Source organism: Lepisosteus oculatus, chromosome 20 (assembly GCF_040954835.1).
Source record: "Lepisosteus oculatus isolate fLepOcu1 chromosome 20, fLepOcu1.hap2, whole genome shotgun sequence".
Taxonomy (NCBI): domain Eukaryota; kingdom Metazoa; phylum Chordata; class Actinopteri; order Semionotiformes; family Lepisosteidae; genus Lepisosteus; species Lepisosteus oculatus.
In genome coordinates, this window is record NC_090715.1 from 4217879 (window position 1) to 4235523 (window position 17645).

Below are 17645 nucleotides of genomic sequence, written 5' to 3' on the forward strand. Positions count from 1 at the left end.
AGGATGCTACACTGACATGGATGTCCCAAGCAATTAGATCCAGGTTTGCTTGGTCAGTGCAGGCAGAGCACGTAAGATAAAACCAACCTAGACCTCCTGCACTCGCTTGGGAACTAAGAGACATTAGCTGAGGGTGTTATATCGTGCATATACTGTAACAAAAGACATTAAACCAGCTAACAGAAGTAATCATACGAGAACAAAAGGCACACAATAATATCGACTTAAAAGTAATGGGCAAAATTCTTCACATGTCAACTGATACAACTGCCCATTATAATATACTGCCGTCAAGCTGAAGGGGGTTGATTGAAATAAAGGCAGAAGAAAGCTTACCCCCTTGATGAGAGCAGCCATTACTGATTTCATCATGCCGGACGCAGACCAAAGCCCTCAAATCGCAGTGAAAACTGAGATTATATATACTGTACTTGTGGAAAGGCTCCAGGAATTGGCTGGCAATCAGGCCAAGAGTGGGTGTCAGTGTTATTAGAGGAGCTGTGCATTTCTTTCTCCCAGGGGGGCTGAGGCCTAATCACAGCGGTGGGGCCCGTTGGGTTTTATGAGCCCAGGGTCTGTGAGGTGTTTTTTAACTCGGGTTCGTCAAACCCACGCTGCCCTGCCAGCCCATGGTGAAGACGTTGCCTGCTCTTGTTACTTCTCAGGCTGGAAAGCCCAGAGGGTAACTGTTATCCAATCAGAGTGCTCCGTCCGGGTGCCGGGCAGAAGGTACAGTGCGTCGCCCACAGGCCCTAGCAGCCGTGATGAAAGCACCCAGAGAGCATCGTGAACTCCCCGAACCAATCGCTTTGTCTGAGAGACAAGCTTGAAACTGACCTTCAGCTTGTGCCTGTTTACTGATCCAGCATCAAGCGAAAACTACTCGCCTGCATCTCAGCAGGGAGGTCTTCTCTTCTGCGTCCCTGTTCCATGATTTTGTTCTTCGTACCGTTGCCAGGCAGTGTCTAATGAGGCCCACCCCAGCTGTAACACAGAAAGCACAATTACAAAGAGCAGAAAATAAAGGAAGCACACCGTGTGTTTCTGTTGGCAAATTCTGCTTCAGAGTTGATAAAAGCATATTGTAGATATCTATGAAGAAAAGCAAAACCCAGAAAAATGATTACTCTTTGGAATCACTAATACGAGAAGGTTAAAAGGAAAACAGGACAAATGACAGAGACAATTGTTGAAAAACAATTGCTGCTGCAAATTACAATTGCAATTACAGTGAAATGATTCAAGACTGAATTGCCTGGAGACAAATCATCAGCTGGCACTTTGGAAGCAAAAGAACAGTGTGATTCTAAAATATCCAAAATGGAATTTATTCACTGAGATATTAATGACCAACATGCTAATCAGACAGCACACTAATTACTGTACGTTCCCGGGAAATTCATTATTCACGCTGAAAAAAGCTGCAATCGCAATGATAAAGGCATACTGTACACCTCATCACTTCAGCCATCAGCGGACCATTGAAACTGAAGTGATGCTTCATCTCCGCAGACAAACTGCTAACCTGTCTGACTCTCAGCTCTCATCTCACTCTGGCAACTTTAACAGATACAGCCCAATGGCACTCTTTCCACTAATTGCTTTTCGCACATGCCAGATTCACAGTTTGCTTTGTTACTTTCACCTCGGAATGGCTCAGAGCGAGCGGTCCCCTTTCTGGGTGCTGTTTGCACCGTTTGCCGTGAGCAACGTCTCCCTTCACAGTGGCCGGTGTTGATCTGCCCCGGTAAAGGGCAGAGCACAGGGGTGACTGCTCTAGACCTGTCAGGGCAGCTGTGCACTGCAGCTGGATGTGAAGATGAGTGGGTGGCTGAGGAGGACAAAAACAGTTGCCCGTGAAAGAAAATGTCAATGAGACGTCACCATCTATCACCGTTACTGTCCACCGGGGGCAAGAGGAGCCCGCTGTGGAGGAACGAGACACAAGACACATGAGAGTGTGGGGCAGTGAGTGAGACAGGGCTCCCACAACCTCTCCAATACATTTCAAGAGGAATAATAACGCTTGAGAATCAGGCGCTTTGTGAATGTTAGGAGTATTTCAAGTGGGATAGTTTGGGGTGAACCTGCTTGGATGAGGGGCAGCCGTCTGGCCAGAGGACGAGGAGGCTGGGATCCCCATCCAGAGTGAGGAGTGACCAAGGGGCAGCTGCAGAGGTGGAGATGGGGTGGAGGAGCTATGCAGCAGACAAAATGGAAAAAACAGGCGTTTTTCACTCATTTTTCATTGTCCTTCCTGAACTTCATTTGAGATCTACCCTCTACACAGCGGGTACTATATCTAGAACAAACAGGCTTTCAAAATGTCACTTTCTGGATTCTATCTAAATCTTCGCATAAACACTGGTGTGAAATATTCATTAAGATATTGTCCATTTCCTTTTCATTAACAGAAATTATCCCATTAGTAAATTTAAGATACTTCATCATTTGCTGTACTTTTGCTGTTGCAATGCTGATTTTATATTTTTGCCTCTATTGCAATATTCTTTTCTGTCTCTCTTGCATTTCTAATATCCTGGTGTTTCTTATGCGTGCCTTTGCTTGTACTCAATTTCTTTCTAAATTGGAAATTGTACTCAATTCATTCTATAAAGTGCTTTCTTTCTTCTTTTACATATTATTAATTTACTTAATTTCCAGGCACTGGTTTTCCTTCTTTAGGTCGTAAATCTGAGTGTTATGCACTTCAAGCAGAATATCTTTAAAATCGTGCTGTCCGTTCTCTACTGATTCCATACCTGGCCAGTTGCATTTTAGTTCTATTAAATTATCTCTTGCATTCAGTCTAAACTACAGTTTCAAAGCACACTTCAAAACACAGCTTAGTACGACCAAAGTTCCCTAAAGGCTCTCTGACCTCTGTTGTCCTCACTCAATTTTGATTTTTCTAAAATGACTAAATCAAGGGAAACAGGACTAAATCCCTCTTTGCAGGTGCTTTGAAAAACATCTCTGTATTTACTTATCTCCCATCTCAGTTTCGGAGGCCGACATCCCTAGCACTTTTTCCAGTCTATGTGAGGGAAATTTCTCCCATGACCACTTCTTCACTGAAAAACACATTCCCGATTTCATTTGATTAGACTGTATTATAATCAATATCTCAATTTGATGGCCAATAGCACAGACCCAACACTATGCTCTTCGAATGTTTTTTTATACTGTAGGTCTGACCCATTATAGATCGCGAGACTCTTGATTCATTGAGGTCATATTCCTGTGCATGAATGCTCTTCATAATGTTAAGTACTTCACCTCTTCTGTTATTTGCGTTCTCTCTCCAATGCTTTATATTGACTTATCCTGTTTTATTCTTCATAACTCTTTGTTAGCCATCTTTCGTGACTCCGGTTCCATTATTATTAAATGCTAGCACATGAGCTTCTGTTTTCCTCAGAGGTGGAGCCTTTAGCAGTGAAACAGCAACAGAGAGTAGACAGTACCCTGTATTTGTCTTCCTCAGTAGCAAAACAAAAAAAAATGATCCAAAGAACTAAGCACAAGAGCTATTGAAGTATTATTCCTAAAACTGCTCTTGTTACTAGATGATTTTGCAGCCTGCAAGGGCTTGAATGTGATACAGTCAACACAGTGCGTTTAATTCATTCTATAAGTAGCAGTGTACGCTTCTCAAAAATGTGTCTATATAGGTTAGTATGTCACAGCACTGAGTGCATGAGAATGAGGTCTGCTGTCTTTTAATGAATTATACTGCCTTAATGCAGAACAACACAGAATGATTTACTCCTATTCTGAAGTGGAACTGTGTTTCCTTGCACTTTATAAAAATGTCTTGACCTCATTTGGCACTGCATATTGATTTCAAAATAGATATCAAACAGTTAAGAATCTTCCAATATATCACTCCTGTTTCAGAAAACAGAGAAGAAAGAGCATGAGCCTTTTCCTCTGCTGCCTTTTAACTATTGGGATTGCTGAAGGTGTTACTGCTATTAGTAATCCTAGACAGGCAGGTTTATACAAGGATAGTATGCTGGCACAGTGGCATGTTTTAGTGCCTTGTAGCGCTGGATTTCCAACCTCAGGTCTGGATCTGGGGTGCTGTCTGTGTAAAGTTTGAATGGGTTTCCTCTGGATTCCTCCCACGGTCCAAAAACACGCTGGTAGTTGAATTGGTTTCTGTGAAAACTGGCCCTGGTGCAAGTGTATACGGTATGTGTGTCTGTGTGTTTCTGCCCTGCAATCGTCTGGTGTCACGTCCAGAGTGAACCCTGCCTTGCGCCCCCTGTGTGTTGGGATAGACTCCAGCTTCACTGCAAACCTGCACTGGATGAAGTGGAAATGGAAGAAAATGGAGGGATGGATGTTAATGCAAAGCAACTAACATACAGTAAGTAAATTATTGGAGACTCCAAATGCTGTCTGCAAACGAATGTTTCTGTTATTAGTAGATTGCTCAGAATGTGATGGGAATATTGTGATTCATGCAGTCTAGGGAACAAAAAAGGATGGGGATGGAGGATCACACTCCATGAAGCAGAAACACTGTCAGAACCTGATGAAAGATGCTCTGACGAAGCTTGTCTTGCAGCACAGAGAAACCTGTTCATTTTTGCAGTGATTTTCTGTGGTGTCAAAAACACAGATTTAGGAGAGACTTAACAAAGACTTTGGTGTCAGCTTGTTATACAGTGAAGCATTTCCATGAAAATGCAAAATGTTTCTGTTTTATCATCTGTACATTTGTCAAAAATGGAACAAATAGCAACAAAACATGTCTGCACCACCTCCCCACTCCCGCTTTCAAGAACAATCCCAAAAGGAAACTCCAAGCCATATGGAGCAAACATATATTTACCACATCACACCCTCACAGCCGACATGCTGTGTCTCTTTTCTTCTCTTTTCAGCAGGGAATAAACCTTTACTCGTTCCTATATACAGTACAGTGCAGTATTTAACACTTGGGAGATTTTTTCTCCTTGCAGATGAAGTCTTCACCTCCTTCGACCTGCTGTGCACTATTCACTGTGGGAACCTACATATTCTGAGCCTAATGCCACATTCAACTCAAAATCTGATATCTGCCCGCGACTCCTGCGCTGCTCTGCAGTTTAAGCTGTAAAAATTCAGTTAAACCTGGTCCTTATCGGGGAATCCAATTTTCTATTCAGAAGAGGCTGCAAATATCACTGCTTTTTACAGCTGTATTAATCCCTCCAGGTCTCTACCCAATCCACAGCTTCCTGATAGAGACAAAAGCACTATGTGGCCTAGCAGAAAGTTTCCTTTGAAGGGAACTTGCAAGGTTCATTAAGGACTGTAACAGCTGCAGAATTTATCATTTTAAATGATGCCTAAAATAAGCCTTTAGCAAAATTACTTGATGATTCCCAGTGGAGGTTCTAAATGAATTCTCCATCATGACATAAAGACATTACGACTTTCTTTTGATTAAAAAATTAAGAAAGTGATATTGTGTTTTTGCATGGAATGTTTCTCTCTGTTGTCCCTCTAAATTGTTCTGGGACTATCAGGCAAACGTTTAACAAATAAATTACAAACACAAACAAGAATCCAAAATATCTGCCACCATCTGTAGCAATATGAAAAGGACAAATTCTTTATATTATGGGTCAGGGCTAAGGCGAGTATTTTAAATCGAAAAAAAAAAGATTAAATAAGCTTTTCTTAATTTTGTCAGTCCTGTACTACTGAGGAATTATGAACATTTTAACACATCACTTCCACCTTGGCTTTTTTGTGCATTAAGAAATAAGCAGGATCTCTGTTGTTTCTGATGAACATGGGTTTTCGAATGATAAAAACCATCATCCACACAGGAAATATCCTTTAGAACGAAAGATACACTAAATGAGTTATATCTGCATCAGGAGTGGTGGTTTTAAAATGTAAAAGGAGGTATGTGTTCTTCCTGTGAAAACACCCTGATTTATCCGGGCTTGAAACATCATGTAAATATTTGACGGCATTTAAAAATGCAGCCCATGAGGAGAAAGGTTCCAATTATCTTTTTCCCTGTGGCTCCAGGATGAAAACAGGAGGCCCTATTAAAACTGCTCCCAGTTGCCTACTAAATCTCTCATTAAAATAAATTCCACGCTTCAAATTAAAACTGCTTATCAATACAGTTCAAAACCTTGCTCATTGCTTCCTGAATAAGAACATTATTGCCTTTAGTGACTGAGAGCAATTGAGTTGAATAAAGCAGTCATTCCTTAAAAGAAAATCCGTTCTCCAAGTACCTGAAACAGCATGACTCACAGGTGCTAAACTGAACTTGTGCTCAAATCTCAAAACAGACAAAATTGTATTTTTTTAAGTCGCGTTCTCTTTTCTGATCGCAAATCCAGCCTTTCTAGCTGTAAAAGTTGGCTGATGAGAAAAATAACTTTTTTTAATTACAGCCAGTTAAAACAGCTCCCTGCAGCCTTTTCCTCTGTGTTCTTGGTTTTTCCCTTCAGATCAGGATATTTGGAACTAAATCACAGCATGTGCTAAAGAAACAGTTCTGTACAGTTTTGCTATTATACCCCCATCCAAAAGGCAGTTTTAAAGCAGCAGGAATTGCCTGAGTTGCAATGAGGCAGCATGTGTGTGTGAAACAACTCGTTAGAAAAAAATATTTTGCATACTTTAATGTGGTAATTAATATGGTGGAACAGCTTGCTTGTAAATGCAACTTCACAACGTGTACACCTTTGCTTGACAAGAGTGCAGTGTGATGCTAATAAGGAGGATGTCTGACTTCCTGATTTAATGATCCCTCTCTAAATCATCTCTTCCGAACCCAAGTGAAGAGAATCTGCCCGCACTGCCATGATGACCTTTGTACATCCCTGCAGGTGCCTTTTTCACCCCACCAGTGAAGGCTTGCTTGTGACTCCTGTTCTCAGGACACTGAGTTCTGGCTGCTGTGGTGGCCACACTGGGTGCATCTTGCCATCTCGTTTTGCCTTGTACTTCCACTTTCTGCTGACCTTACTCTTCATTTCGTACAGTACATAATTATTAGTGTAAATTTCAGATATGCATTGTACAAGAAAAGTACACTTCATATATGTACTGTAAAGTAGCCGTGGACAAGGGGCTTCTGCTTAGCCCATAATGATAATGATGTCCCTTCTGTCCTATATACACATCCAGCTACATTTCTCGCCCCCGACCTCAGATGATCGTCAGCTGTCTTTATTCCTATCTGTTACAGTCACTGCATTTCATCAAGGCACCATGTTTCAGGCGTGGGATTGCAGTAGAGTAACAGTGGCCCCAGGTGGACAGATAAGAGCCGTCAGCCCTTCCACTCTGCTCTGACCAGCAGGTGTCTCCATCGTCAATGCGCAAACCAGACAGATGCACGTAATAGACATGTTCTATCCTTTTATTCTGAGACATGTGCAGTAGTTGTGAAGATGGCTTTTTTAATAAATATTTTAAGATCTTAGATAAATGTGCTGAAGGTAATATTTAAACGAAAAAAATGGTTGCTTTGCATTTTCAAGGCTAATGTAGATAAAAGGGATCAAAGTATTGTAAGCTTTGTAAAAATATCTGTCAGCACAACAAATACAGATTAACAATCATGGATTCACAGAATATTAGGAAAAAAACAATTATAGTGCAGCATTTAATTTTTCAGTGAATATTTAAAGATAATATATAAATCCTTTAATAATTTATAAGAATTTGAACTTTTCACCTTCATAGCTTATAACTAGTAAGGCACTAATAGGGGGGTTCGTAGCCTACAACAGACATAGTCACTGAACAGGAGAGCCCTGCTAATTTGAGAAAAATGGAATACAATGACTAAGTAATGAGAATGATGGGGGAATGAATAGAAGTGTAAAAAATAAAAAAGGCTGAGAAACAAACACCAACAGAAACGTTCCTGGCACCAAGATGAAGGCACAGATCAGGCCTTGTCTTTTGGGCCTGGCTCGGGAGTGTGGCCCTTGAGGTAGTAGACCCAGGAGATGATCTGGCCGTGCCCCTCCGCGCGGGGGCAGGAGATGGTCAGTTTGCCATTCACAGGGGCCCGGGGGCCGGCCGGACCGCCCTCGAAGGAGACCAGGATGTTGTGCGTCTTCTTGGGGCGGATGGTCTCCATGCCCTTGACCGTGAAGGCAGGGTTGTCCACCTGGAAGGAGAAGGCGGTGGTCTGCTGGAACACGTTCTTGAAGGGGATGGACACGTTGGAGCCGGCTCGGATCGTGAAGGGGCCCTGGGCTTTGGGGAGGGTGCAGGTCCCGAACAGCGGGAAGAAGTACTCGCCACCGAAGGCGGAGGACAGGGTGAGCAGCCCGCGGGTCTCGCCCAGCTGGGAGGGCTCGAAGTAGACCTCCACGCTGACCTCCATGCCCCCCTGGAACCCTGGGGCGGCGTTGACGTTCTTCTCCACCGTGAAGTCAGGACTGTCGATCTGGGAGAGCAGAGCACCACATCACTCCTTTCCCCCCTTTCTTTCTAAATTCTCTAGGCCTCCTTCAGAGGGAAAACTGTATTTTAAACCAGATGTTATTTATCCAGCACTTGTAGGTTTTGAAGATATGAAACCCTTATCATTAATATCTGTTGCTCTCATTTTGACTCAGTGACTGCAACATTGAATAAAACAATAAAATAGATCTTTTTGTGCCACGTGCATCGTAAAAAAGGATTGAGACCGAAGTGCAAAAACGTGGCAACAGAGAACTAACACAATGAAAATGGAGCACGAGACAGTGATTACCTTGCAGCTATATTCAGCTTTCACGCGGGAGTAGTTGATGAATTTGGCGGAGAGGTACTGCCCGTTGCCCAGCGTGGCACGGAAGAACAGAGCCTTCTCCTTCCCCGCAGGCAGCGCCTTCAGGAGCAGCTCATAGTGGAAATTGCCTAGCTCCCCGTTCAGCAGGGTGAGGCGGCTTGTAGACTCCCCCACGCGCAGGGGCTGGTACTCGAACGTGAGGGTGCCCTGGGACAGGGGAGAAGAAAGAAATTATGGCTTATGTTGAGACTAGATGTGTATTTCCGCTTCAGTAGTCACTCACAGGCAGTGGAGACAAAAGCCTGCTTTTGAACTCTTCTGATATTCTTTGTGATTGACAACCTGCAGAACCAACGCTAAAGTCAGTGTAAAATTCTGCTGTGGCCTTTCGATAGGGCACAATAAATCACTCCTCAAGTCGAATTGCATGTACCTTGATTACTGAAAAATACGGGCTATCTGAGCATACTCCTGTAGCTGAAGTTAATAAACACAGGAAACCCACCTCCGACTGGGCAGGCACAGTGAGCTGGGATGGCACGCTGATTTCTGTTGATTTGCACTCGGTGGTGAATGAGAGTGGCGTGGGGAGAGGATTCTCCACTGTCACTGTGGCCGAATGGCTCTGGCGCACGGGCGTCACCATCTCGATGGTCTTCATGATGCCGGGGGCCGTGGCCTTGAAGTTGACGTAATAGAACAGATACTCCTGGGTGATCTCGTTGCGGAAAGTAACCTGGATTTTACAGGGACAGATAACACAGATAAAAAAGGATTAAATCTGTTTTATTTTTCAGAAGCTCCATCTGTATTAAATGTACCAGTATCTGGATATGTTATGTCCTTGTACATGGATCCCCAGAGACCCCCACTGACCCCCTGTACCCACATTGACCCCCACTGACCCCATGGATCCTCAGTTACCCCCACTGACCCCCCTGTACCCACACTGACCCCTACTGACCCCATGGATCCCCAGTGACCCTATGGATCTTGGAGGTGTGTTTTTACAGCAGTGTGAAAGTGATAGAGACACAGAGACATAGCGCATCACACACACACACACGTGTGAATCTGTGAAGATGGTAGCGAAGGCACTGCAGCTACAGTGAGGCTAATGAATACGATGGCATACTGATTGTGTAGTGAAGCCCCAAACCCACCTTGCCATTAAACACTCCTTCTTTGTAGGAAAAGAAAGTGAGCTTGTAGTCCCTTTTAGCCAGTGCTGGAACATCAATGAAGTCAAGACCTTTCAAGGTGGTGGTGATGTCGGTCTTATCCGGCTTGAGAGTTTCCACTATAGCCCGAAACCTGCAGAGAGGCACACACCTCATTACAATCCCTTTAAGCCATCTTTGATAAAGGCATCAATCAAATACACAAATAAATGAAGAAGATAAGCAATGACATCTTGAACTAGGAAGAAGATGTCAAGCAGGTGTCACCTACTGAGCTAAAATAAATATGAAATAATTGTACTACCACAGTCACCATTGCTCAAGTAGGGAGCTGCCTCAGCATGCATAGGTTGCAAAGGAACAAGTAAAGGTTTATTCTATTCTGAAAAGAGAAGAAAAGGAACAACATTTTGGCTGTGGGGCCTTCTTCAGGTGTGAGAAGGCGGAAGAAGGCTCCACAGCTGAAACTTTGTGTTTCTTTTCTTCTCTTTTCAGGGTGGAACAAACCTTTAGTTGTCACCGTTGCTCTGTCTTTTTGTAATTGCTTGTTTAAACTCCAAGTGGCTTTCTGATATACAGTATAAGCCTGTTTTAATTAATAGGATTTGTAAAGACGAAATTCTAAGGCTTTTCCCAAAAAGACTTTGGCTCTGCATCAGTCAGGCAGCTGTAGTGCATCAGAGTAACCCCCTGCGCCGCCCCTCTCTGTACTGCACCTCTGGGGCTTGGGCAGCCAGTTGGCGACAGGCAGCAGCTCTGTGTAGGAGGTCTTGGCCGGAACGTCTCGGCTGATGGTGCCTGCAGCCTTCGGGGGCTCGGAGGTTCCCTGCAGGGCATACAGCATGCCCGTGCCATCGGGATACGAGAAGAATACTGAGCCCTGGTGGGGGGGGGGCAGACACATATCCAGTCAATGTGCACAGTCAGGCTCTTCTGATTCATGTACTGTACTATCTAGGACTAGAACAGCAGCCCCAGAGGCACATTTCACACACCATTTGTACCTGCCAACATCAGATCCAGCTGCTGTGTTTGTACAGCACCAGCACTCACTTTCACATGTGCATTGTCAGCAAGGATGCAACAGGGCTGACTGTCACACTGCAGAGTTGTTTTTCATTGTATATTCCTGCAGATACTCATATGGACCCATCCACCTATTTTCAATCACCCAATGTCCTTGCAGAGAGCCGAAGCCTGATCCAGCCAGCATAGGGCGAAACGTAAGACTGCACCCTGCTTGAGATGCCAGCCCCTTACTGAGTACAAGCACGTGCATATGGAGACCCCAGCTAACCTTGACAGCACATGGCCACATGGCTACAGGGAGAATGTACACACTCCTCTCAGAAGGTCCTCCAGGACATGATCAAACCCAGGACCCACTGTGAAGCAGCAGCACCACATTTCACGCCATTCTGCCTCCTCCTTTTGAAAGGCAAATCTGAACATTCATTTTCCTGCAGTTTCCCCATTATCTTCCAGTTCTTATACTATGCATTTACTGAGTTTTCCCATGCTTTCAGCTGCTTGCACCATGTTTAAATACTCCATTTTTGAGATTGGCCAGAATTGCTTTACACTGTACTACCCTTTAATGTGCTTTTACTATGGTCTACCAGAGTAAAACTACAATCTCTGAAAGGCAGACAGTAAAAAATACTCTGTTTACATCAGCTCTGCATTGCAACGAAGGGAGCAGATCCCCAGAAGCGCAGCAGCCTGTACCTGGTGCTTCCTGCCATCAGCGGTCATGACCAGGGGCCTGTAGGTGACCTCATAGGCCTTGTTCTGCTGGTGGGGCTCTATGACGAAGCTGGGAGGCCCGCTCCAGTGCTCCCCCTCGATCACGGGCTTCAGGCTCAAGCGCTGGTTGGTGCGGTTCCACAGCACAATGGACTGGGTCTGCTGAGTGCGCACCTGGCACACGAAACCCACCACCTGCAGAGGGAGGAGCGCAGGGCTGCCCTTCAGTACAAACCCATGCCTACAAACAGCTGATCTTTTCATTGAATCTGACGGCCACAGAATAATAAAACACGTCAAGGCAAATCAAGCAATGGAAGCTGTTTTCCACAGTCTAAGTTCTCCGCTTGGACCTGCGCCTGTGGCTAGAAGGTTGCCGGTTCATATCCCGGGGCCAAAGAGGAATCCTACTCCATTGGGGCCCTGGGAAAGGCCCTTAACACCAACTGCTCCAGGGGTGCCTTATAAATGGCTGACCCTGTGCTCTGACCCCAAGCTTCTCTCTTCCTGTCTGTGTGTCTGTGTGTCTCATGGAGAGCAAGTTGGGGTATGCGAAAAGACAAGAAATTGTATATGGCCAATAAAGTGATCTTATCTTATCTTGGACAGAGATTCTAGTCATTCTGAGCAAATCACAGAGGTTAAATATATACGGTGTATATATATACGCATTATCACTACACCCGGAGCTATGGCTGCTACTGACAATGAAAATGTTAACAATGACAAGTGCAATTAAAATGATGACAGCAATAAAATTACAACAGCAGTGATAACAAGCTTGTTTGAGTCAATGAAATGCAAGATCAATATTAAATTAAAAATAAATTGAATTTGCCTGATGCATTGCTTCTAGGCATAACTTCTGAATTGTATAAAAAACATTAAATTTAACAAATGAGTAGACATGCATGTCTTCACTAATACCCAACAGTGAAATTGTAATAGTAGCTTGTATCTTCATGCCCTTTAAAGCCGCGTCTGGCTGAGAACTGTTGTGCCGGAGCCCGTGTATAATACCTCCTTGGTGACCGGGGCTGAAGCACAGGATCCTGTCAGAGTCAGCCGGAGTGGCTGCCCACCCTCGATGGCACAGGGCAAGTCATCGTAGCGCATGTCCTGGCTCTGCTCCTGGGGAGCAAAGGTGACTTCAAAGGACACCTCCATCCCAGGGGAGATGTAGCCTTCCACGGGGTTGATGGAAAAATGAGGGGCAAACCTCTTCAAATCCCATTTAAAGCTAAATGACAGTGCAGAAGAACACATATGTTGATGAGACTTGTGAAAAAATCCTCTTGTGTAATAAAAACCTACCCCCTGGAAACCTTATAACTTGCAAAAGAACAAAGGTTATTTTATAAAGTAGAGATACTTGCACATACATGCATATTTGTGCCATTTCGCGATAAAAGGAAGCGTCCACAGCCAACAGGAAGTGTCTACCTGGCTCCAATGTCGCCTGTGTTCTGCATCAGAATTCTTCGAGTAGCCTGGCAGCGCAGGAGCACAGTGCCGAAGGGAAGGTAGTCCTGGTCTAGGCTGATCTTCATACCCTGGCAGCACCCACGCAGCACGAACAGCGAGCGGGACGTCCCTCCACACTCCAGCATGACCTCCTCCGCAAAGGAGGGCACACGGTGTTTTGGGGAAAACACTACTTCTACTGAACACTGCCCCCCATTGGCTTTCAGAGTTATGTCTCCTGAAGGTCTGACACTGAGCACCTGCATGAGGGCACACGAAATTTAAAAAATCCCTTCTGTTTATTCCTTACTGTACAGTACCAGAAGAAATACGGACATTAATAACCAGAGGAAGAGCACTGTCTGCAGATTGAAACAATGTGCTTAAACGTAAGACCTAAGGCAACAGGGGCATAGTTAAACATTAGTTCAGGTGGGGAGCTGCGTCAGCATGCGTAGGCTGCAAAGGAACAAGTAATAGGTTTATTCCATGCTGAAAAAAAGAAGAAAGAAAAGACAACGTTTCGGCCATGGAGCCTTCTTCAGAAGAATTCTGAATGTTTTTGAAATATTTCATATGTACTGCAAATGTGTTTGATGAAAATCATTTAAATAATAAGTGATTTTCATTCTGAGTCCTTGAAACCTGTACAAGGTCAAATGAATGCAGAAAATGATACCTTTGGATCCAGCAATGCTTGCAGGGTGGGATTCATCACCACGGAACAGGTCAGGGGGGCATGGCTCTTATTGACCACTGGAATCACTCTCTTTGCCTTTTGGCCAACCTGAAGAGCCCCAAGGCTCACCACCTTGTGTTTGGGATTTTCCACTTCAACCTAGGGTGGAAAGATGGAGAACTGCCTGAACATTTTTTATTTTTGGTCGAAAGAACTGTTGCACCAAGTAATTTACTTTGAGATATGGTAAACAGCATGTACTGTACAGTCCAGTGGTACTAATTCCTTGAAATTAGCCTTAGCACTTACAGTCCAATTCAAAGTTAAACTCAATAGTTTAGTCTTATGGCTGGCTTGCTTTGTCATGCTCATCTCCAGGAACGTGCAGCAAGATGAGCTAGTGTTTACACAGTATCCAGCCGCCTGTCATTCTGTAATTAATTTGACAGGAGTTTTGTACCATCTGGAGGCAATTATCCACCACACCTGCCTCAGGTGGTTCAATCTACAGTTTATACAGTAAGCAATGAACTGGCGGTGCTCAGGAACTCTGTCATAGAGTTTGCTATGTCTCAAGCTTTGCTGCGAGTTCCAAAGTTCTCTCTGTGATTTTTTCCTGGATTCTGGATAATATATTTCCCTAACTTTACTCTCTGGATTCTCTGCTGGTGTCTTGTATTGAACGTTGCTTGTCCCTATTTACGGCTCTGGACAGTTTCACCAAGCTGCTTACTCACGCTGCTGCATTATCTCCAGCGTGACACATTACAGTTTATGTTAATCACAACTCAATGCAAATCATTGTGCAATAAAAGAAATCTGAATGGGTAAGAAATTTAGCAACAGAAAATAGAAAAAAACTAAAAGAACAGTCCATTTTACCAGACATTCTTTGTAGTACATGAGAGGAGACAATTTGCTGTAAAGCACCTTTCCTGTTACTTTACCTTCATCTCAGTACCCTGTCCCAGGATCTCCACGCTGTGGTGCGTGTAGCCGTTGATCTCGAAGGTGATCCTCTCCTGATAGCGGATAGCCTCCCGCGGGTAGAAGGTGATGGGCACCTCCATCACTCCACCAGGGGGCAGCACGCCGGCTTGGAACCCCACCTCCAGATGGGCCATATTGGTGAACAAGCACTCCAGGCTGCACAGTAAGCATGACTTCAGCAAGACACAGAAGCATGCTTTGGCATTGCCCTGTGGGGTGCACGCAAAACTGTACACCTTCAGCAATAAACCATTGTGGTGATGGGCTCACACCTAAACTTTGTCTAAACAATAAGTGTGCTTGCATATTTGTACATTATTTCCATGCATATTGAATGCACCTTTTCATTTTATATTGACAACAGTTCTTTATTGGAGAGAACTAACTTAGTCCAATTTTTATTCTTAATACAGTATTGATCTACACTATTATAGGAGACAGCAGTATGTACATAAGCCATATTTATCAATACCACATAGGTGTCACGGACTTAATAAACAGTATACATTTCTCAGGGGTACAATCAACTGTGCAAGGCCTTGGAGACTTGCATGCCTCCTATTTTTCTTAGAGGAGTTCAAAGAACTAAATTTTGTAGAGAAAGTTACAAAGATGGAGATGTTCTCTTCTAAGGGAAGAGATATTTTGTCCTGTTTTTAGCCTAAGTAAGATCTGTCTGCACCCTGTTTACCTGGCTCCTCTCTCTCCTTTGTTAGTAATGACAAGCGTCTGTCTGCAAGGCACCATCCCCGCGTGGTAGATAAAGTTAATCCCAAAGTTGTGTGTGGTGAAAGAAAAATGGACACCAGGGGCCACAGCTGATCCAGACAGGAAGCAGTTAAACACAGGCCCATTCTTTATCTGTAGTGAAAGCAGAAAAGAGGCAGCATACAACAGGAAGGAAAGAATGGGAGAAAAAACGAAAGAGAATTAAAAAGAGCATTAAACTATGCACATTAAAAACAAAGGGGAACCCGTGCTATAATGACAGGCTTGAATACCTTGATCTTGAGACCAGTGTTCTTCAGCACACATTTATGCAGGGGGTTAAAGGTCAGAGTGCACTGGCTCTTCCGACCAGCTGCAACACTGCACCTCTCTGGCGCCACCTGTAGGTAGCGCAGGAGCTCCTGTGGGCCCAATAGCTCGTACAGCACATCCAGGCCAAACTGCCCGGGATTAGACACTAGGAGATAGCATGACAACTTGTCATTTGTCTCCACCTGAAAAACAACACCAAAATAAGTCCTGAGTGTTAAACTCTGGAGGACTTTCAGTTACAGTGAGGACTTATTCATAAAATTATTATGTTTTCTCAGAAGGTACAGTTATTAGATTGCCACTTCACCGCAGAAATCAAATATGAAGTGACACAGAGGGACTGGTGTCTTGTCCAGCCTGCAGTCTAACCCTGTGCCTTATGCCTCCAGGTTGGGCTCCAGGTTGCAATGACTCTTAACAGTAGTAAGTGGCTTTCAGATAAAGCATTGATAGATTTAGTGACCATCATCCTGACACAAATTAGCCGCATTCCACCCCAGCAAGGAATTACTTCACTAATTGAATTAAGAGGAAAAATGTAGGTAGACCAGCTTGCACCGGCCTAGAGTAAAAATTAGACAACACCCCTACTTATCGTAGAGTTCCACTGGATTTTTAATTACCCAGCAGTTAGAGACAAGGACAAGTGCAGATTTTCTTTTACAGCACAGTACAGTATGTCTTAATAATAATAATAATAATAATAATAATAATAATAATAATAATAATAATAATAATAACCTGAGGGCTCCCAGAGAAGCTACAAGGTGGAAAGAAAGGTGTACCTGCTTGAAGCTGATCTCGTTGACACTGCTGGGACTGAGCTCTGTAATGAGCCCGTCGGGGCTCTCACACTGGACATTGGCACTCATGCTGTATCCCTCTGCTTTCACGTTCAGAGTCAGGGGCTGAGTCTTCCTCTTCACATCACACACCAGGTTGAAGTTCACATTGCCTTCCTGGGTGGGGGTGAAGGAGATGACCACTGGGGATCTGTGACACAAGGGAGGATGGACACCTCTCATTGTCTGCACCCCCTCGTGCAGGGGTTGGCAGAAGGTGACCCATGAGCTGGTACCCCTTTGTACCTGCTCCTAGGTGGCACTGTTCCTTCCATAGGCTCCATGATCAGGCTGTCGGTGTAGCCCTTGGAGTGCCGGGAGCTCTCTTGAAATGAGAACTGGAACGCTGTGTCCTCGCTGTTCACCATGTACACTGTTTCATGGGCCTCCCGGCCTGCACAGAACCACAGCAGACAAGAGGAAGAAGATAGAAGATAGTTTCTCTAACATTAAGGAGAACTAAGGTACGAAACACAAGTCAAACAGGAACTCTACCAAACTGCATTTCAAGGATGCATTTTGTCATCATATTATTTATTCATCTGTCTTCTTAATAATACATACACTTATATGAACGTACCCCCTAGTTATTCCCTATAAACTACACATTAGGGATGGGGGAACCAAGATTCAATTTATGAACAGGGAACGTTTCTTTCTTTCTTTGAGAACAGGTCACTGCAGGTGACGGCCAGCACAGCCCGCAGACTGAACAGCTGCAGTATGGTGCCTCACCGATGAGCAGGCAGCCATAGTTGAGGTAGGATCGGTCGAGGCAGACCGCTGGCTCTCGGGATGTGCCCACCAGCAGGAAGGGCACGGAGATGCTCTGCTCAGGGATCAGGAAGAACCAGAAAGATTCGATGCTTTCCAGCAGAAGAGGCATGAACTCAAAGGCAACCTAACGGAGAAATACAACCATGGAGACTCTGCTTGAGGAGTATGAC

At 44.3% G+C, this 17645-nt stretch overlaps 1 protein-coding gene across 4 annotated transcripts in view; it reads right to left on the reverse strand.

Annotated features, from left to right (window-relative positions):
- Positions 1 to 7372: 7372 nt before the first annotated feature.
- hydin (HYDIN axonemal central pair apparatus protein) overlaps positions 7373 to 17645 on the reverse strand; it is a 91486-nt gene continuing 81213 nt past the window's right edge. For all 4 annotated transcript variants that reach the window (XM_015368617.2, XM_015368618.2, XM_015368619.2 and 1 more), the window contains exons 72-86: positions 17434 to 17599; positions 16945 to 17092; positions 16642 to 16849; positions 15817 to 16038; positions 15507 to 15676; positions 14773 to 14971; positions 13826 to 13984; positions 13126 to 13406; positions 12703 to 12922; positions 11665 to 11877; positions 10653 to 10816; positions 9919 to 10069; positions 9261 to 9491; positions 8738 to 8962; positions 7373 to 8428 (exon numbers count right to left, since the gene is read on the reverse strand). In XM_015368617.2, the coding sequence (XP_015224103.2) occupies positions 7922 to 8428; positions 8738 to 8962; positions 9261 to 9491; positions 9919 to 10069; positions 10653 to 10816; positions 11665 to 11877; positions 12703 to 12922; positions 13126 to 13406; positions 13826 to 13984; positions 14773 to 14971; positions 15507 to 15676; positions 15817 to 16038; positions 16642 to 16849; positions 16945 to 17092; positions 17434 to 17599 (3264 nt within the window). In that variant the 3' untranslated portion in view covers positions 7373 to 7921. The remainder of the gene's footprint in view (positions 8429 to 8737; positions 8963 to 9260; positions 9492 to 9918; positions 10070 to 10652; positions 10817 to 11664; positions 11878 to 12702; positions 12923 to 13125; positions 13407 to 13825; positions 13985 to 14772; positions 14972 to 15506; positions 15677 to 15816; positions 16039 to 16641; positions 16850 to 16944; positions 17093 to 17433; positions 17600 to 17645) is intronic.